Source organism: Tachypleus tridentatus, chromosome 7, assembly GCF_004210375.1.
Source record: "Tachypleus tridentatus isolate NWPU-2018 chromosome 7, ASM421037v1, whole genome shotgun sequence".
NCBI lineage: Eukaryota > Metazoa > Arthropoda > Merostomata > Xiphosura > Limulidae > Tachypleus > Tachypleus tridentatus.
The window spans coordinates 111778470-111797618 of NC_134831.1; the positions used below are offsets into that span (position 1 = coordinate 111778470).

Sequence of the window (19149 nt, forward strand, 5' to 3'; positions counted from 1 at the left end):
CATGTTGTTTATTACTAGTTAGACATGCTGGTAAAGATAAACTAATTGTTCATGTTGTTATTACTAGTTAGACATGCTGGTAAAGATAAACTAATTGTTCATGTTGTTATTACTAGTTAGACATGCTGGTAAAGATAAACTAATTGTTCATGTTGTTATTACTAGTTAGACATGCTGGTAAAGATAAACTAATTGTTCATGTTGTTTATTACTAGTTAGACATGCTGGTAAAGATAAACTAATTGTTCATGTTGTTTATTACTAGTTAGACATGCTGGTAAAGATAAACTAATTGTTCATGTTGTTTATTACTAGTTAGACATGCTGGTAAAGATAAACTAATTGTTCATGTTGTTATTACTAGTTAGACATGCTGGTAAAGATAAACTAATTGTTCATGTTGTTATTACTAGTTAGACATGCTGGTAAAGATAAACTAATTGTTCATGTTGTTATTACTAGTTAGACATGCTGGTAAAGATAAACTAATTGTTCATGTTGTTTATTGCTAGATAGACATGCTGGTAAAGATAAACTAATTGTTCATGTTGTTTATTGCTAGATAAACTAGACATGCTGGTAAAGATAAACTAATTGTTCATGTTGTTATTACTAGTTAGACATGCTGGTAAAGATAAACTAATTGTTCATGTTGTTATTACTAGTTAGACATGCTGGTAAAGATAAACTAATTGTTCATGTTGTTATTACTAGTTAGACATGCTGGTAAAGATAAACTAATTGTTCATGTTGTTATTACTAGTTAGACATGCTGGTAAAGATAAACTAATTGTTCATGTTGTTTATTACTAGTTAGACATGCTGGTAAAGATAAACTAATTGTTCATGTTGTTATTACTAGTTAGACATGCTGGTAAAGATAAACTAATTGTTCATGTTGTTATTACTAGTTAGACATGCTGGTAAAGATAAACTAATTGTTCATGTTGTTATTACTAGTTAGACATGCTGGTAAAGATAAACTAATTGTTCATGTTGTTTATTACTAGTTAGACATGCTGGTAAAGATAAACTAATTGTTCATGTTGTTTATTACTAGTTAGACATGCTGGTAAAGATAAACTAATTGTTCATGTTGTTATTACTAGTTAGACATGCTGGTAAAGATAAACTAATTGTTCATGTTGTTATTACTAGTTAGACATGCTGGTAAAGATAAACTAATTGTTCATGTTGTTTATTACTAGAGTAGACATGCTGGTAAAGATAAACTAATTGTTCATGTTGTTATTACTAGTTAGACATGCTGGTAAAGATAAACTAATTGTTCATGTTGTTTATTACTAGTTAGACATGCTGGTAAAGATAAACTAATTGTTCATGTTGTTAATTGTTCATTTGTTTACTAGTTAGACATGCTGGTAAAGATAAACTAATTGTTCATGTTGTTATTACTAGTTAGACATGCTGGTAAAGATAAACTAATTGTTCATGTTGTTATTACTAGTTAGACATGCTGGTAAAGATAAACTAATTGTTCATGTTGTTATTACTAGTTAGACATGCTGGTAAAGATAAACTAATTGTTCATGTTGTTTATTACTAGTTAGACATGCTGGTAAAGATAAACTAATTGTTCATGTTGTTTATTACTAGTTAGACATGCTGGTAAAGATAAACTAATTGTTCATGTTGTTTATTACTAGTTAGACATGCTGGTAAAGATAAACTAATTGTTCATGTTGTTATTACTAGTTAGACATGCTGGTAAAGATAAACTAATTGTTCATGTTGTTTATTACTAGTTAGACATGCTGGTAAAGATAAACTAATTGTTCATGTTGTTATTACTAGTTAGACATGCTGGTAAAGATAAACTAATTGTTCATGTTGTTATTACTAGTTAGACATGCTGGTAAAGATAAACTAATTGTTCATGTTGTTTATTACTAGTTAGACATGCTGGTAAAGATAAACTAATTGTTCATGTTGTTATTACTAGTTAGACATGCTGGTAAAGATAAACTAATTGTTCATGTTGTTATTACTAGTTAGACATGCTGGTAAAGATAAACTAATTGTTCATGTTGTTTATTACTAGTTAGACATGCTGGTAAAGATAAACTAATTGTTCATGTTGTTTATTACTAGTTAGACATGCTGGTAAAGATAAACTAATTGTTCATGTTGTTTTATTACTAGTTAGACATGCTGGTAAAGATAAACTAATTGTTCATGTTGTTTATTACTAGTTAGACATGCTGGTAAAGATAAACTAATTGTTCATGTTGTTATTACTAGTTAGACATGCTGGTAAAGATAAACTAATTGTTCATGTTGTTATTACTAGTTAGACATGCTGGTAAAGATAAACTAATTGTTCATGTTGTTTATTAGATAGACATGCTGGTAAAGATAAACTAGTTAGACATGCTGGGTAAAGATAAACTAATTGTTCATGTTGTTTATTACTAGTTAGACATGCTGGTAAAGATAAACTAATTGTTCATGTTGTTATTACTAGTTAGACATGCTGGTAAAGATAAACTAATTGTTCATGTTGTTATTACTAGTTAGACATGCTGGTAAAGATAAACTAATTGTTCATGTTGTTATTACTAGTTAGACATGCTGGTAAAGATAAACTAATTGTTCATGTTGTTATTACTAGTTAGACATGCTGGTAAAGATAAACTAATTGTTCATGTTGTTTATTACTAGTTAGACATGCTGGTAAAGATAAACTAATTGTTCATGTTGTTTATTACTAGTTAGACATGCTGGTAAAGATAAACTAATTGTTCATGTTGTTTATTACTAGTTAGACATGCTGGTAAAGATAAACTAATTGTTCATGTTGTTATTACTAGTTAGACATGCTGGTAAAGATAAACTAATTGTTCATGTTGTTATTACTAGTTAGACATGCTGGTAAAGATAAACTAATTGTTCATGTTGTTATTACTAGTTAGACATGCTGGTAAAGATAAACTAATTGTTCATGTTGTTTATTACTAGTTAGACATGCTGGTAAAGATAAACTAATTGTTCATGTTGTTTATTTAGTTAGACATGCTGGTAAAGATAAACTAATTGTTCAGATTACTAGTTATGCTGGTAAAGATAAACTAATTGTTCATGTTGTTATTACTAGTTAGACATGCTGGTAAAGATAAACTAATTGTTCATGTTGTTATTACTAGTTAGACATGCTGGTAAAGATAAACTAATTGTTCATGTTGTTATTACTAGTTAGACATGCTGGTAAAGATAAACTAATTGTTCATGTTGTTTATTACTAGTTAGACATGCTGGTAAAGATAAACTAATTGTTCATGTTGTTTATTACTAGTTAGACATGCTGGTAAAGATAAACTAATTGTTCATGTTGTTTATTACTAGTTAGACATGCTGGTAAAGATAAACTAATTGTTCATGTTGTTATTACTAGTTAGACATGCTGGTAAAGATAAACTAATTGTTCATGTTGTTATTACTAGTTAGACATGCTGGTAAAGATAAACTAATTGTTCATGTTGTTTATTACTAGTTAGACATGCTGGTAAAGATAAACTAATTGTTCATGTTGTTTATTACTAGTTAGACATGCTGGTAAAGATAAACTAATTGTTCATGTTGTTATTACTAGTTAGACATGCTGGTAAAGATAAACTAATTGTTCATGTTGTTTATTACTAGTTAGACATGCTGGTAAAGATAAACTAATTGTTCATGTTGTTTATTACTAGTTAGACATGCTGGTAAAGATAAACTAATTGTTCATGTTGTTATTACTAGTTAAAGATAAACTAATTGTTCTGGTTAAAGATAAACTAATTGTTCATGTTGTTTATTACTACATGCTGGTAAAGATAAACTAATTGTTCATGTTGTTATTACTAGTGACATGCTGGTAAAGATAAACTAATTGTTCATGTTGTTTATTACTAGTTAGACATGCTGGTAAAGATAAACTAATTGTTCATGTTGTTATTACTAGTTAGACATGCTGGTAAAGATAAACTAATTGTTCATGTTGTTATTACTAGTTAGACATGCTGGTAAAGATAAACTAATTGTTCATGTTGTTATTACTAGTTAGACATGCTGGTAAAGATAAACTAATTGTTCATGTTGTTATTACTAGTTAGACATGCTGGTAAAGATAAACTAATTGTTCATGTTGTTATTACTAGTTAGACATGCTGGTAAAGATAAACTAATTGTTCATGTTGTTATTACTAGTTAGACATGCTGGTAAAGATAAACTAATTGTTCATGTTGTTATTACTAGTTAGACATGCTGGTAAAGATAAACTAATTGTTCATGTTGTTATTACTAGTTAGACATGCTGGTAAAGATAAACTAATTGTTCATGTTGTTTATGCTGGTAAAGATAAACTAATTGTTCATGTTGTTTATTACTATAGACATGCTGGTAAAGATAAACTAATTGTTCATGTTGTTTATTACTAGTTAGACATGCTGGTAAAGATAAACTAATTGTTCATGTTGTTTATTACTAGTTAGACATGCTGGTAAAGATAAACTAATTGTTCATGTTGTTATTACTAGTTAGACATGCTGGTAAAGATAAACTAATTGTTCATGTTGTTATTACTAGTTAGACATGCTGGTAAAGATAAACTAATTGTTCATGTTGTTTATTACTAGTTAGACATGCTGGTAAAGATAAACTAATTGTTCATGTTGTTTATTACTAGTTAGACATGCTGGTAAAGATAAACTAATTGTTCATGTTGTTATTACTAGTTAGACATGCTGGTAAAGATAAACTAATTGTTCATGTTGTTATTACTAGTTAGACATGCTGGTAAAGATAAACTAATTGTTCATGTTGTTATTACTAGTTAGACATGCTGGTAAAGATAAACTAATTGTTCATGTTGTTATTACTAGTTAGACATGCTGGTAAAGATAAACTAATTGTTCATGTTGTTTATTACTAGTTAGACATGCTGGTAAAGATAAACTAATTGTTCATGTTGTTTATTACTAGTTAGACATGCTGGTAAAGATAAACTAATTGTTCATGTTGTTATTACTAGTTAGACATGCTGGTAAAGATAAACTAATTGTTCATGTTGTTATTACTAGTTAGACATGCTGGTAAAGATAAACTAATTGTTCATGTTGTTATTACTAGTTAGACATGCTGGTAAAGATAAACTAATTGTTCATGTTGTTTTATTACTAGTGACATGCTGTAAAGATAAACTAATTGTTCATGTTGTTTATTACTAGTTAGACATGCTGGTAAAGATAAACTAATTGTTCATGTTGTTTATTACTAGTTAGACATGCTGGTAAAGATAAACTAATTGTTCATGTTGTTTATTACTAGTTAGACATGCTGGTAAAGATAAACTAATTGTTCATGTTGTTATTACTAGTTAGACATGCTGGTAAAGATAAACTAATTGTTCATGTTGTTATTACTAGTTAGACATGCTGGTAAAGATAAACTAATTGTTCATGTTGTTATTACTAGTTAGACATGCTGGTAAAGATAAACTAATTGTTCATGTTGTTATTACTAGTTAGACATGCTGGTAAAGATAAACTAATTGTTCATGTTGTTATTACTAGTTAGACATGCTGGTAAAGATAAACTAATTGTTCATTGTTGTTTATTACTAGTTAGACATGCTGGTAAAGATAAACTAATTGTTCATGTTGTTTATTACTAGTTAGACATGCTGGTAAAGATAAACTAATTGTTCATGTTGTTTATTACTAGTTAGACATGCTGGTAAAGATAAACTAATTGTTCATGTTGTTTATTACTAGTTAGACATGCTGGTAAAGATAAACTAATTGTTCATGTTGTTATTACTAGTTAGACATGCTGGTAAAGATAAACTAATTGTTCATGTTGTTATTACTAGTTAGACATGCTGGTAAAGATAAACTAATTGTTCATGTTGTTTATTACTAGTTAGACATGCTGGTAAAGATAAACTAATTGTTCATGTTGTTATTACTAGTTAGACATGCTGGTAAAGATAAACTAATTGTTCATGTTGTTTATTACTAGTTAGACATGCTGGTAAAGATAAACTAATTGTTCATGTTGTTATTACTAGTTAGACATGCTGGTAAAGATAAACTAATTGTTCATGTTGTTATTACTAGTTAGACATGCTGGTAAAGATAAACTAATTGTTCATGTTGTTATTACTAGTTAGACATGCTGGTAAAGATAAACTAATTGTTCATGTTGTTATTACTAGTTAGACATGCTGGTAAAGATAAACTAATTGTTCATGTTGTTTATTACTAGTTAGACATGCTGGTAAAGATAAACTAATTGTTCATGTTGTTTATTACTAGTTAGACATGCTGGTAAAGATAAACTAATTGTTCATGTTGTTTATTACTAGTTAGACATGCTGGTAAAGATAAACTAATTGTTCATGTTGTTTATTACTAGTTAGACATGCTGGTAAAGATAAACTAATTGTTCATGTTGTTTATTACTAGTTAGACATGCTGGTAAAGATAAACTAATTGTTCATGTTGTTATTACTAGTTAGACATGCTGGTAAAGATAAACTAATTGTTCATGTTGTTTATTACTAGTTAGACATGCTGGTAAAGATAAACTAATTGTTCATGTTGTTATTACTAGTTAGACATGCTGGTAAAGATAAACTAATTGTTCATGTTGTTTATTACTAGTTAGACATGCTGGTAAAGATAAACTAATTGTTCATGTTGTTTATTACTAGTTAGACATGCTGGTAAAGATAAACTAATTGTTCATGTTGTTATTACTAGTTAGACATGCTGGTAAAGATAAACTAATTGTTCATGTTGTTATTACTAGTTAGACATGCTGGTAAAGATAAACTAATTGTTCATGTTGTTTATTACTAGTTAGACATGCTGGTAAAGATAAACTAATTGTTCATGTTGTTTATTACTAGTTAGACATGCTGGTAAAGATAAACTAATTGTTCATGTTGTTATTACTAGTTAGACATGCTGGTAAAGATAAACTAATTGTTCATGTTGTTATTACTAGTTAGACATGCTGGTAAAGATAAACTAATTGTTCATGTTGTTATTACTAGTTAGACATGCTGGTAAAGATAAACTAATTGTTCATGTTGTTTTATTACTAGTTAGACATGCTGGTAAAGATAAACTAATTGTTCATGTTGTTATTACTAGTTAGACATGCTGGTAAAGATAAACTAATTGTTCATGTTGTTTATTACTAGTTAGACATGCTGGTAAAGATAAACTAATTGTTCATGTTGTTTATTACTAGTTAGACATGCTGGTAAAGATAAACTAATTGTTCATGTTGTTTATTACTAGTTAGACATGCTGGTAAAGATAAACTAATTGTTCATGTTGTTATTTGCTAGTTAGACATGCTGGTAAAGATAAACTAATTGTTCATGTTGTTATTACTAGTTAGACATGCTGGTAAAGATAAACTAATTGTTCATGTTGTTATTACTAGTTAGACATGCTGGTAAAGATAAACTAATTGTTCATGTTGTTTATTACTAGTTAGACATGCTGGTAAAGATAAACTAATTGTTCATGTTGTTTATTACTAGTTAGACATGCTGGTAAAGATAAACTAATTGTTCATGTTGTTATTACTAGTTAGACATGCTGGTAAAGATAAACTAATTGTTCATGTTGTTATTACTAGTTAGACATGCTGGTAAAGATAAACTAATTGTTCATGTTACTTATTACTAGTTAGACATGCTGGTAAAGATAAACTAATTGTTCATGTTGTTATTACTAGTTAGACATGCTGGTAAAGATAAACTAATTGTTCATGTTGTTATTACTAGTTAGACATGCTGGTAAAGATAAACTAATTGTTCATGTTGTTTATTGCTAGTTAGACATGCTGGTAAAGATAAACTAATTGTTCATGTTGTTTATTACTAGTTAGACATGCTGGTAAAGATAAACTAATTGTTCATGTTGTTTATTACTAAAGATAAACTAATTGTTCATGTTGTTTATTACATGCTGGTAAAGATAAACTAATTGTTCATGTTGTTTATTACTAGTTAGACATGCTGGTAAAGATAAACTAATTGTTCATGTTGTTTATTACTAGTTAGACATGCTGGTAAAGATAAACTAATTGTTCATGTTGTTATTACTAGTTAGACATGCTGGTAAAGATAAACTAATTGTTCATGTTGTTATTACTAGTTAGACATGCTGGTAAAGATAAACTAATTGTTCATGTTGTTTATTACTAGTTAGACATGCTGGTAAAGATAAACTAATTGTTCATGTTGTTTATTACTAGTTAGACATGCTGGTAAAGATAAACTAATTGTTCATGTTGTTTATTACTAGTTAGACATGCTGGTAAAGATAAACTAATTGTTCATGTTGTTTATTACTAGTTAGACATGCTGGTAAAGATAAACTAATTGTTCATGTTGTTATTACTAGTTAGACATGCTGGTAAAGATAAACTAATTGTTCATGTTGTTTATTACTAGTTAGACATGCTGGTAAAGATAAACTAATTGTTCATGTTGTTTATTACTAGTTAGACATGCTGGTAAAGATAAACTACTGTTGTTTTTATTACTAGTTAGACATGCTGGTAAAGATAAACTAATTGTTCATGTTGTTATTACTAGTTAGACATGCTGGTAAAGATAAACTAATTGTTCATGTTGTTTATTACTAGTTAGACATGCTGGTAAAGATAAACTAATTGTTCATGTTGTTATTACTAGTTAGACATGCTGGTAAAGATAAACTAATTGTTCATGTTGTTTATTACTAGTTAGACATGCTGGTAAAGATAAACTAATTGTTCATGTTGTTTATTACTAGATAGACATGCTGGTAAAGATAAACTAATTGTTCATGTTGTTATTACTAGTTAGACATGCTGGTAAAGATAAACTAATTGTTCATGTTGTTTATTACTAGTTAGACATGCTGGTAAAGATAAACTAATTGTTCATGTTGTTTATTACTAGTTAGACATGCTGGTAAAGATAAACTAATTGTTCATGTTGTTTTACTAGTTAGACTAGTTAGACATGCTGGTAAAGATAAACTAATTGTTCATGTTGTTATTACTAGTTAGACATGCTGGTAAAGATAAACTAATTGTTCATGTTGTTTATTACTAGTTAGACATGCTGGTAAAGATAAACTAATTGTTCATGTTGTTATTACTAGTTAGACATGCTGGTAAAGATAAACTAATTGTTCATGTTGTTTATTACTAGTTAGACATGCTGGTAAAGATAAACTAATTGTTCATGTTGTTTATTACTAGTTAGACATGCTGGTAAAGATAAACTAATTGTTCATGTTGTTTATTACTAGTTAGACATGCTGGTAAAGATAAACTAATTGTTCATGTTGTTTATTACTAGTTAGACATGCTGGTAAAGATAAACTAATTGTTCATGTTGTTATTACTAGTTAGACATGCTGGTAAAGATAAACTAATTGTTCATGTTGTTTATTACTAGTTAGACATGCTGGTAAAGATAAACTAATTGTTCATGTTGTTTATTACTAGTTAGACATGCTGGTAAAGATAAACTAATTGTTCATGTTGTTATTACTAGTTAGACATGCTGGTAAAGATAAACTAATTGTTCATGTTGTTTATTACTAGTTAGACATGCTGGTAAAGATAAACTAATTGTTCATGTTGTTTATTACTAGATAGACATGCTGGTAAAGATAAACTAATTGTTCATGTTGTTTATTACTAGATAGACATGCTGGTAAAGATAAACTAATTGTTCATGTTGTTATTACTAGTTAGACATGCTGGTAAAGATAAACTAATTGTTCATGTTGTTTATTACTAGTTAGACATGCTGGTAAAGATAAACTAATTGTTCATGTTGTTTATTACTAGTTAGACATGCTGGTAAAGATAAACTAATTGTTCATGTTGTTAGACATTACTAGTTGTTCATGTTGTTATTACTATGCTGGTAAAGATAAACTAATTGTTCATGTTGTTATTACTAGTTAGACATGCTGGTAAAGATAAACTAATTGTTCATGTTGTTATTACTAGTTAGACATGCTGGTAAAGATAAACTAATTGTTCATGTTGTTTATTACTAGTTAGACATGCTGGTAAAGATAAACTAATTGTTCATGTTGTTATTACTAGTTAGACATGCTGGTAAAGATAAACTAATTGTTCATGTTGTTTATTACTAGTTAGACATGCTGGTAAAGATAAACTAATTGTTCATGTTGTTATTACTAGTTAGACATGCTGGTAAAGATAAACTAATTGTTCATGTTGTTATTACTAGTTAGACATGCTGGTAAAGATAAACTAATTGTTCATGTTGTTTATTACTAGTTAGACATGCTGGTAAAGATAAACTAATTGTTCATGTTGTTATTACTAGTTAGACATGCTGGTAAAGATAAACTAATTGTTCATGTTGTTATTACTAGTTAGACATGCTGGTAAAGATAAACTAATTGTTCATGTTGTTATTACTAGTTAGACATGCTGGTAAAGATAAACTAATTGTTCATGTTGTTTTATTACTAGATAGACATGCTGGTAAAGATAAACTAATTGTTCATGTTGTTATTACTAGTTAGACATGCTGGTAAAGATAAACTAATTGTTCATGTTGTTATTACTAGTTAGACATGCTGGTAAAGATAAACTAATTGTTCATGTTGTTATTACTAGTTAGACATGCTGGTAAAGATAAACTAATTGTTCATGTTGTTTATTACTAGTTAGACATGCTGGTAAAGATAAACTAATTGTTCATGTTGTTATTACTAGTTAGACATGCTGGTAAAGATAAACTAATTGTTCATGTTGTTTATTACTAGTTGACATGCTGGTAAAGATAAACTAATTGTTCATGTTGTTATTACTAGTTAGACATGCTGGTAAAGATAAACTAATTGTTCATGTTGTTACTATTACTAGTTAGACATGCTGGTAAAGATAAACTAATTGTTCATGTTTGTTTAGACATGCTGGTAAAGATTAATTGCTAGACATAGATTACTAGTTAGACATGCTGGTAAAGATAAACTAATTGTTCATGTTGTTATTACTAGTTAGACATGCTGGTAAAGATAAACTAATTGTTCATGTTGTTATTACTAGTTAGACATGCTGGTAAAGATAAACTAATTGTTCATGTTGTTTATTACTAGTTAGACATGCTGGTAAAGATAAACTAATTGTTCATGTTGTTTATTACTAGTTAGACATGCTGGTAAAATAAACTAATTGTTCATGTTGTTTATTACTAGTTAGACATGCTGGTAAAGATAAACTAATTGTTCATGTTGTTATTACTAGTTAGACATGCTGGTAAAGATAAACTAATTGTTCATGTTGTTATTACTAGTTAGACATGCTGGTAAAGATAAACTAATTGTTCATGTTGTTTATTACTAGTTAGACATGCTGGTAAAGATAAACTAATTGTTCATGTTGTTTATTACTAGTTAGACATGATGGTAAAGATAAACTAATTGTTCATGTTGTTTATTGCTAGATAGACATGCTGGTAAAGATAAACTAATTGTTCATGTTGTTATTACTAGTTAGACATGCTGGTAAAGATAAACTAATTGTTCATGTTGTTATTACTAGTTAGACATGCTGGTAAAGATAAACTAATTGTTCATGTTGTTATTACTAGTTAGACATGCTGGTAAAGATAAACTAATTGTTCATGTTGTTTATTACTAGTTAGACATGCTGGTAAAGATAAACTAATTGTTCATGTTGTTATTACTAGTTAGACATGCTGGTAAAGATAAACTAATTGTTCATGTTGTTTATTGCTAGATAGACATGCTGGTAAAGATAAACTAATTGTTCATGTTGTTATTACTAGCTAGACATGCTGGTAAAGATAAACTAATTGTTCATGTTGTTATTACTAGTTAGACATGCTGGTAAAGATAAACTAATTGTTCATGTTGTTATTACTAGTTAGACATGCTGGTAAAGATAAACTAATTGTTCATGTTGTTTATTACTAGTTAGACATGCTGGTAAAGATAAACTAATTGTTCATGTTGTTTATTACTAGTTAGACATGCTGGTAAAGATAAACTAATTGTTCATGTTGTTATTACTAGTTAGACATGCTGGTAAAGATAAACTAATTGTTCATGTTGTTATTACTAGTTAGACATGCTGGTAAAGATAAACTAATTGTTCATGTTGTTTATTACTAGTTAGACATGCTGGTAAAGATAAACTAATTGTTCATGTTGTTATTACTAGTTAGACATGCTGGTAAAGATAAACTAATTGTTCATGTTGTTTATTACTAGTTAGACATGATGGTAAAGATAAACTAATTGTTCATGTTGTTTATTGCTAGATAGACATGCTGGTAAAGATAAACTAATTGTTCATGTTGTTATTACTAGTTAGACATGCTGGTAAAGATAAACTAATTGTTCATGTTGTTATTACTAGTTAGACATGCTGGTAAAGATAAACTAATTGTTCATGTTGTTATTACTAGTTAGACATGCTGGTAAAGATAAACTAATTGTTCATGTTGTTTATTGCTAGATAGACATGCTGGTAAAGATAAACTAATTGTTCATGTTGTTTATTGCTAGATAGACATGCTGGTAAAGATAAACTAATTGTTCATGTTGTTTATTACTAGTTAGACATGCTGGTAAAGATAAACTAATTGTTCATGTTGTTTATTACTAGATAGACATGCTGGTAAAGATAAACTAATTGTTCATGTTGTTTATTACTAGTTAGACATGCTGGTAAAGATAAACTAATTGTTCATGTTGTTTATTACTAGTTAGACATGCTGGTAAAGATAAACTAATTGTTCATGTTGTTATTACTAGTTAGACATGCTGGTAAAGATAAACTAATTGTTCATTTTGTTATTACTAGTTAGACATGCTGGTAAAGATAAACTAATTGTTCATGTTGTTTATTGCTAGATAGACATGCTGGTAAAGATAAACTAATTGTTCATGTTGTTTATTGCTAGTTAGACATGCTGGTAAAGATAAACTAATTGTTCATGTTGTTTATTACTAGTTAGACATGCTGGTAAAGATAAACTAATTGTTCATGTTGTTTATTACTAGTTAGACATGCTGGTAAAGATAAACTAATTGTTCATGTTGTTTATTGCTAGATAGACATGCTGGTAAAGATAAACTAATTGTTCATGTTCAATCTATGGGTCATTATTTCGATTCTTAATTCCGAATATACTCGACTTTTCAGCCGGGGTGCTTTATAATGTTGGTAAACAGTAGCCCTTAAGTTGTTCATATTAACTAACTGCAGTCTCTCTCTCCTATCACGTCTAAGTTAGGGACAGCTAGAAGATAGTACTGGTGTAGCTTTGGTGAAATTCAGAAAAATAAACTTATACTAAAGTAATCCGTGAATAACAGAAATAAAGCAGTTTTGTTGTTGCTAACACGATACACTATTACTTCAGAGTTTATTAAACAAATTTTGTATGTAACATTATCAGAGGAGAGTTTCTTCTGTTACATTTCTCTCCAGAACCCATTGTATACATTAATTATGTAATAAAAACAGGGAGATTAAAATATTTTGTGGTTTGAACTTTTTTTTTTTTAAGATTGGGCAAACATCAGTCATTAACGTACTGCTTGTGTCTCTTTCGTATAGAATATGTACGGCTACGCTCTTAGACATCCGATCAGTCCAGCCAAAGATAACATCCTTAACAAATACGGACTCACTCCATTAACCTTAGCATGTAAACTGGGAAGAAACGACATCTTTAGAGAAATGTTGGAACTGAGCGCTATGGTAAGTTCAGCAAATGATTTGATTGGCTCGGTGATAGCACGTGATGTAAAACTTTTACATATAAGGAAACGTTACGACAGCAACTCAAGGGAAGGAATAACCATTTCTTTTATCCCAAACACAAATGTTGTCCATAGGAGCAGCTTCAAATCTTATCCCAGTATCATAACATTCTCTTAAAAACTTTGAGAGTTCAATAACTGACACATAGTTACCGACATTTCATTCAATAGCCACTACATCATTAACACAGTGTTCTATCAACATCACTAATCACTACATCATTAACACTGTGTTCTATTAACATCCTTAATCACTACATCGTTAACACTGTGTTCTATTAACATCATTAATCACTACATCATTAACACAGTGTTCTATCAACATCACTAATCACTACATCATTAGCACTGTGTTCTATCAACATCACTAATCACTATATCATTAACAGTGTTCTATTAACATCACTAATCACTACATCATTAACACTGTGTTCTATCAACATCACTAATCACTATATCATTAACAGTGTTCTATTAACATCACTAATCACTACATCATTAACACTGTGTTCTATTAACATCATTAATCACTACATCGTTAACACTGTGTTCTATTAACATCATTAATCACTGCATCATTAACACGGTGTTCTATTAACATCACTAATCACTGCATCGTTAACACGGTGTTCTATTAACATCACTAATCACTGCATCATTAACGGTGTTCTATTAACATCACTAATCACTGCATCGTTAACACGGTGTTCTATTAACATCACTAATCACTGCATCATTAACGAGTGTTCTATTAACATCACTAATCACTGCATCATTAACGGTGTTCTGTTAACATCACTAATCACTGCATCGTTAACACGGTGTTCTATTAACATCATTAATCACTGCATCATTAACACTGTGTTCTTCTGTAACATCATTAATCACTGCATCATTAACACGGTGTTCTGTTAACATCATTAATCACTACATCATTAACACAGTGTTCTATTAACATCATTAATCACTACATCGTTAACACTGTGTTCTATTAACATCACTAATCACTACATCGTTAACACAGTGTTCTATTAACATCACTAATCACTACATCGTTAACACAGTGTTAAATTAATATCATTAATCACTACATCATTAACACTGTGTTAAATTAATATCACTAATCACTACATCATTAACACAGTGTTAAATTAATATCACTAATCACTACATCATTAACACTGTGTTCTATCAACATCACTAATCACTACATCGTTTACACAGTGTTCTATCAACATCACTAATCACTACATCATTAATAGTGTGTTCTATTAACATCATTAATCACTACATCATTAACACTGTGTTAAATTAATATCATTAATCACTACATCATTAACACTGTGTTAAATTAATATCACTAATCACTACATCATTAACACAGTGTTAAATTAATATCACTAATCACTACATCATTAACACAGTGTTAAATTAATATCACTAATCACTACATCACCAGCAACGTGTTCTATAAGCTATAAGAGTTTCGCTAATCGTTAAAACAAGTTATGGTTAAGTTTAGGACGATATTCTGTCAGAGTTACGAATAGTTCCAGCGAAACTGAGCTGTAGTTAGGATTATGATGTGGAATTTCGTGGATGGATCCCATGTCAAAGATTCAAACAGGAAACCAGAAATGGAAATTAGAGACCAGAGATCAGAGTCATAGGTTAGACTAGGAGAGGAAGATAATCGGAACAGACTAGATAGAAATTGAAGACAGAATACACGGAGAATAAGCTAAACAATGGGGTTCGATACCTGTTGGCAGAGCACAGATAGCGCTATGTGTAGCTTTGTGCTTCATTACAAACAAACAGTTTTATGGTAAATTAAGTCGTGTATAGCCATTTGATGATAAACTAAGAAATGTATAACCGTTTAATGATAAACTAAGTCGTGTATAACCGTTTCATGATAAACTAAGTGGTGTATAACTGTTTTATGGTAAACGAAGTTATGTATAGCCATTTTATGATAAACAAAGTCGCGTGTAACCGTTTCATGGTAAACTAAGTATTGTATGACTGTTTTATGACAAACTAAGTAGTGTATAACCGTTTTCTCATAAACTAAGTAGTGTATAACTGTTATCTGATAAACTATGTAGTGTATGACCTTTTTATGGTATACTAAGTAGTTTTTAATTGTTTTATGATAAACTAAGAAGTGAATGACCGTGTTATGATAAATTGAGTAGTGTATAACCCTTTTCTCGACCTCACAATTAAAGTATTGTTCATAACTAAAGTCTTCAGAGACATCTAACGAGATATCCAATGGCGCTCTGGTATCTATGTCTGCGGACTTATACCACTAGAAACCGGTATCTGCGGTGGGCAAAGCTTTGGTTCTGACCGACAGCTTGTCTAGAACTTTACTTCTCGTCTAGACCTTTGTTTCTGACTGACATGCTTGTCTAGACCTCTGGTTTTGACTGATAGTCTTGTCTAGACCTCTGGTTCTGACTGACAGTCTTGTCTAGATTTTTGTTTCTGACTGACAATCTTGTCTAGACCTTTGTTTCTGACTGATAGTTTTGTCTAGACCTTTATTCCTAACTGAAAATTTTGTCTAGACCTCTGGTTGTGACTGACACTCTTTTTTAGACCTTTGTTTCTGAATAACAGTCTTGTCTGGATCTTTGTTTCTGACTGACAGTCTTGTCTAGGCCTTTGTTTCTGACTGACAGTCTTGTTTAAACCTTTGTTTCTGACTGACACTCTTTTTTAGACCTTTGTTTCTGAATAACAGTCTTGTCTGGATCTTTGTTTCTGACTGACAGTCTTGTCTAGACCTCTGGTTCTAAGTGACAGTCTTGTCTGGACCTCTTCTTCTGACTGACAATATTGTTTTGACCTTTGTTTCTGACTGACAGTCTTGTCTCGGCCTTTGTTTCTGACTGACAGTCTTGTCTAGACCTTTGTTTCTGACTGATAGTTTTGTCTAGACCTTTGTTTCTGACTGATAGTTTTGTCTAGGCCTTTGCTTCTGACTGACAGCCTCGTCTTGACCTTTGTTTTTGACTGACAGTCTTGTCTAGACCTTTGTTTCTGAATAACAGTCTTGTCTAGATCTCTGGTTCTGACTGACAGTCTTGTCTAGACCTTTGTTTCTGACTGATAGTTTTGTCTAGACCTTTGTTTCTGACTGATAGTTTTGTCTAGGCCTTTGCTTCTGACTGACAGTCTTGTCTAGACCTTTGTTTCTGACTGATAGTTTTGTCTAGACCTTTGTTTCTGACTGACAGCCTCGTCTTGACCTTTGTTTTTGACTGACAGTCTTGTCTAGACCTTTGTTTCTGACTGACAGTCTTGTCTAGACCTCTGGCTGTGACTGACAGTTTTGTCTAGACCTTTGTTTCTGAATAACAGTCTTGTCTAGACCTCTGGTTCTGACTGATAGTTTTGTCCAGACCTTTGTTCCTAACTGAAAATTTTGTCTAGACCTCTGGTTGTGACTGACACTCTTTTTTAGACCTTTGTTTCTGAATAACAGTCTTGTCTGGATCTTTGTTTCTGACTGACAGTCTTGTCTAGGCCTTTGTTTCTGACTGACAGTCTTGTTTAAGCCTTTGTTTCTGACTGACAGTCTTGTCTAGACCTTTGTTTCTGACTGATAGTTTTGTCTAGACCTTTGTTTCTGACTGACAGTCTTGTCTAGACCTTTGTTTCTGACTGATAGTTTTGTCTAGGCCTTTGCTTCTGACTAACAGTCTTGTCTAGACCTTTGTTTCTGACTGATAGTTTTGTCTAGGCCTTTGTTTCTGACTGACAGTCTTGTCTAGACCTTTGTTTCTGACTGATAGTCTTGTCTAGACCTTTGTTTCTGAATAACAGTCTTGTCTAGACCTCTGGCTGTGACTGACAGTTTTGTCTAGACCTCTGGTTCTGACTGATAGTTTTGTCTAGACCTTTATTCCTAACTGAAAATTTTGTCTAGACCTCTGGTTGTGACTGACACTCTTTTTTAGACCTTTGTTTCTGAATAACAGTCTTGTCTGGATCTTTGTTTCTGACTGACAGTCTTGTCTAGGCCTTTGTTTCTGACTGACAGTCTTGTCTAGACCTTTGTTTCTGAATAACAGTCTTGTCTAGATCTCTGGTTCTGACTGACAGTCTTGTCTAGACCTTTGTTTCTGACGGATAGTTTTGTCTAGACCTTTGTTTCTGAATAACAGTCTTGTCTAGACCTCTGGCTGTGACTGATAGTTTTGTCCAGACCTTTGTTCCTAACTGAAAATTTTGTCTAGACCTCTGGTTGTGACTGACACTCTTTTTTAGACCTTTGTTTCTGAATAACAGTCTTGTCTGGATCTTTGTTTCTGACTGACAGTCTTGTCTAGACCTCTGGTTCTAAGTGACAGTCTTGTCTGGACCTCTTCTTCTGACTGACAATATTGTTTTGACCTTTGTTTCTGACTGACAGTCTTGTCTAGACCTTTGTTTCTGACTGGTTGTTTTGTCTAGACCTTTGTTTCTGACTGATAGTTTTGTCTATGCCTTTGCTTCTGACTGACAGTCTTGTCTAGACCTTTGTTTCTGACTGACAGTCTTGTTTAAGCCTTTGTTTCTGACTGACAGTCTTGTCTAGACCTTTGTTTCTGACTGATAGTTTTGTCTAGACCTTTGTTTCTGACTGACAGTCTTGTCTAGACCTTTGTTTCTGACTGATAGTTTTGTCTAGGCCTTTGCTTCTGACTGACAGTCTTGTCTAGACCTTTGTTTCTGACTGATAGTTTTGTCTAGACCTTTGTTTCTGACTGACAGCCTCGTCTTGACCTTTGTTTTTGACTGACAGTTTTGTCTAGACCTTTGTTTCTGAATAACAGTCTTGTCTAGATCTCTGGTTCTGACTGACAGTCTTGTCTAGACCTTTGTTTCTGACGGATAGTTTTGTCTAGACCTTTGTTTCTGACTGACAGTCTTGTCTAGACCTTTGTTTCTGACTGACAGCCTCGTCTTGACCTTTGTTTCTGACTGACAGTTTTGTCTAGACCTTTGTTTCTGAATAACAGTCTTGTCTAGACCTCTGGCTGTGACTGATAGTTTTGTCCAGACCTTTGTTCCTAACTGAAAATTTTGTCTAGACCTCTGGTTGTGACTGACACTCTTTTTTAGACCTTTGTTTCTGAATAACAGTCTTGTCTGGATCTTTGTTTCTGACTGACAGTCTTGTCTAGACCTCTGGTTCTAAGTGACAGTCTTGTCTGGACCTCTTCTTCTGACTGACAATATTGTTTTGACCTTTGTTTCTGACTGACAGTCTTGTCTAGACCTTTGTTTCTGACTGG

The 19149-nt window shown here is 31.0% G+C and overlaps 1 protein-coding gene across 1 annotated transcript in view; it reads left to right on the plus strand.

The window, feature by feature from the left end:
* The window catches only part of LOC143257773 (transient receptor potential cation channel subfamily V member 5-like), a 57760-nt gene that overhangs the window by 27177 nt on the left and 11434 nt on the right, over nucleotides 1–19149 (plus strand). Inside the window, exon 5 of the mRNA XM_076516806.1 lies at nucleotides 13650–13793. Within this exon, the coding sequence (XP_076372921.1) occupies nucleotides 13650–13793 (144 nt within the window). The remainder of the gene's footprint in view (nucleotides 1–13649; nucleotides 13794–19149) is intronic.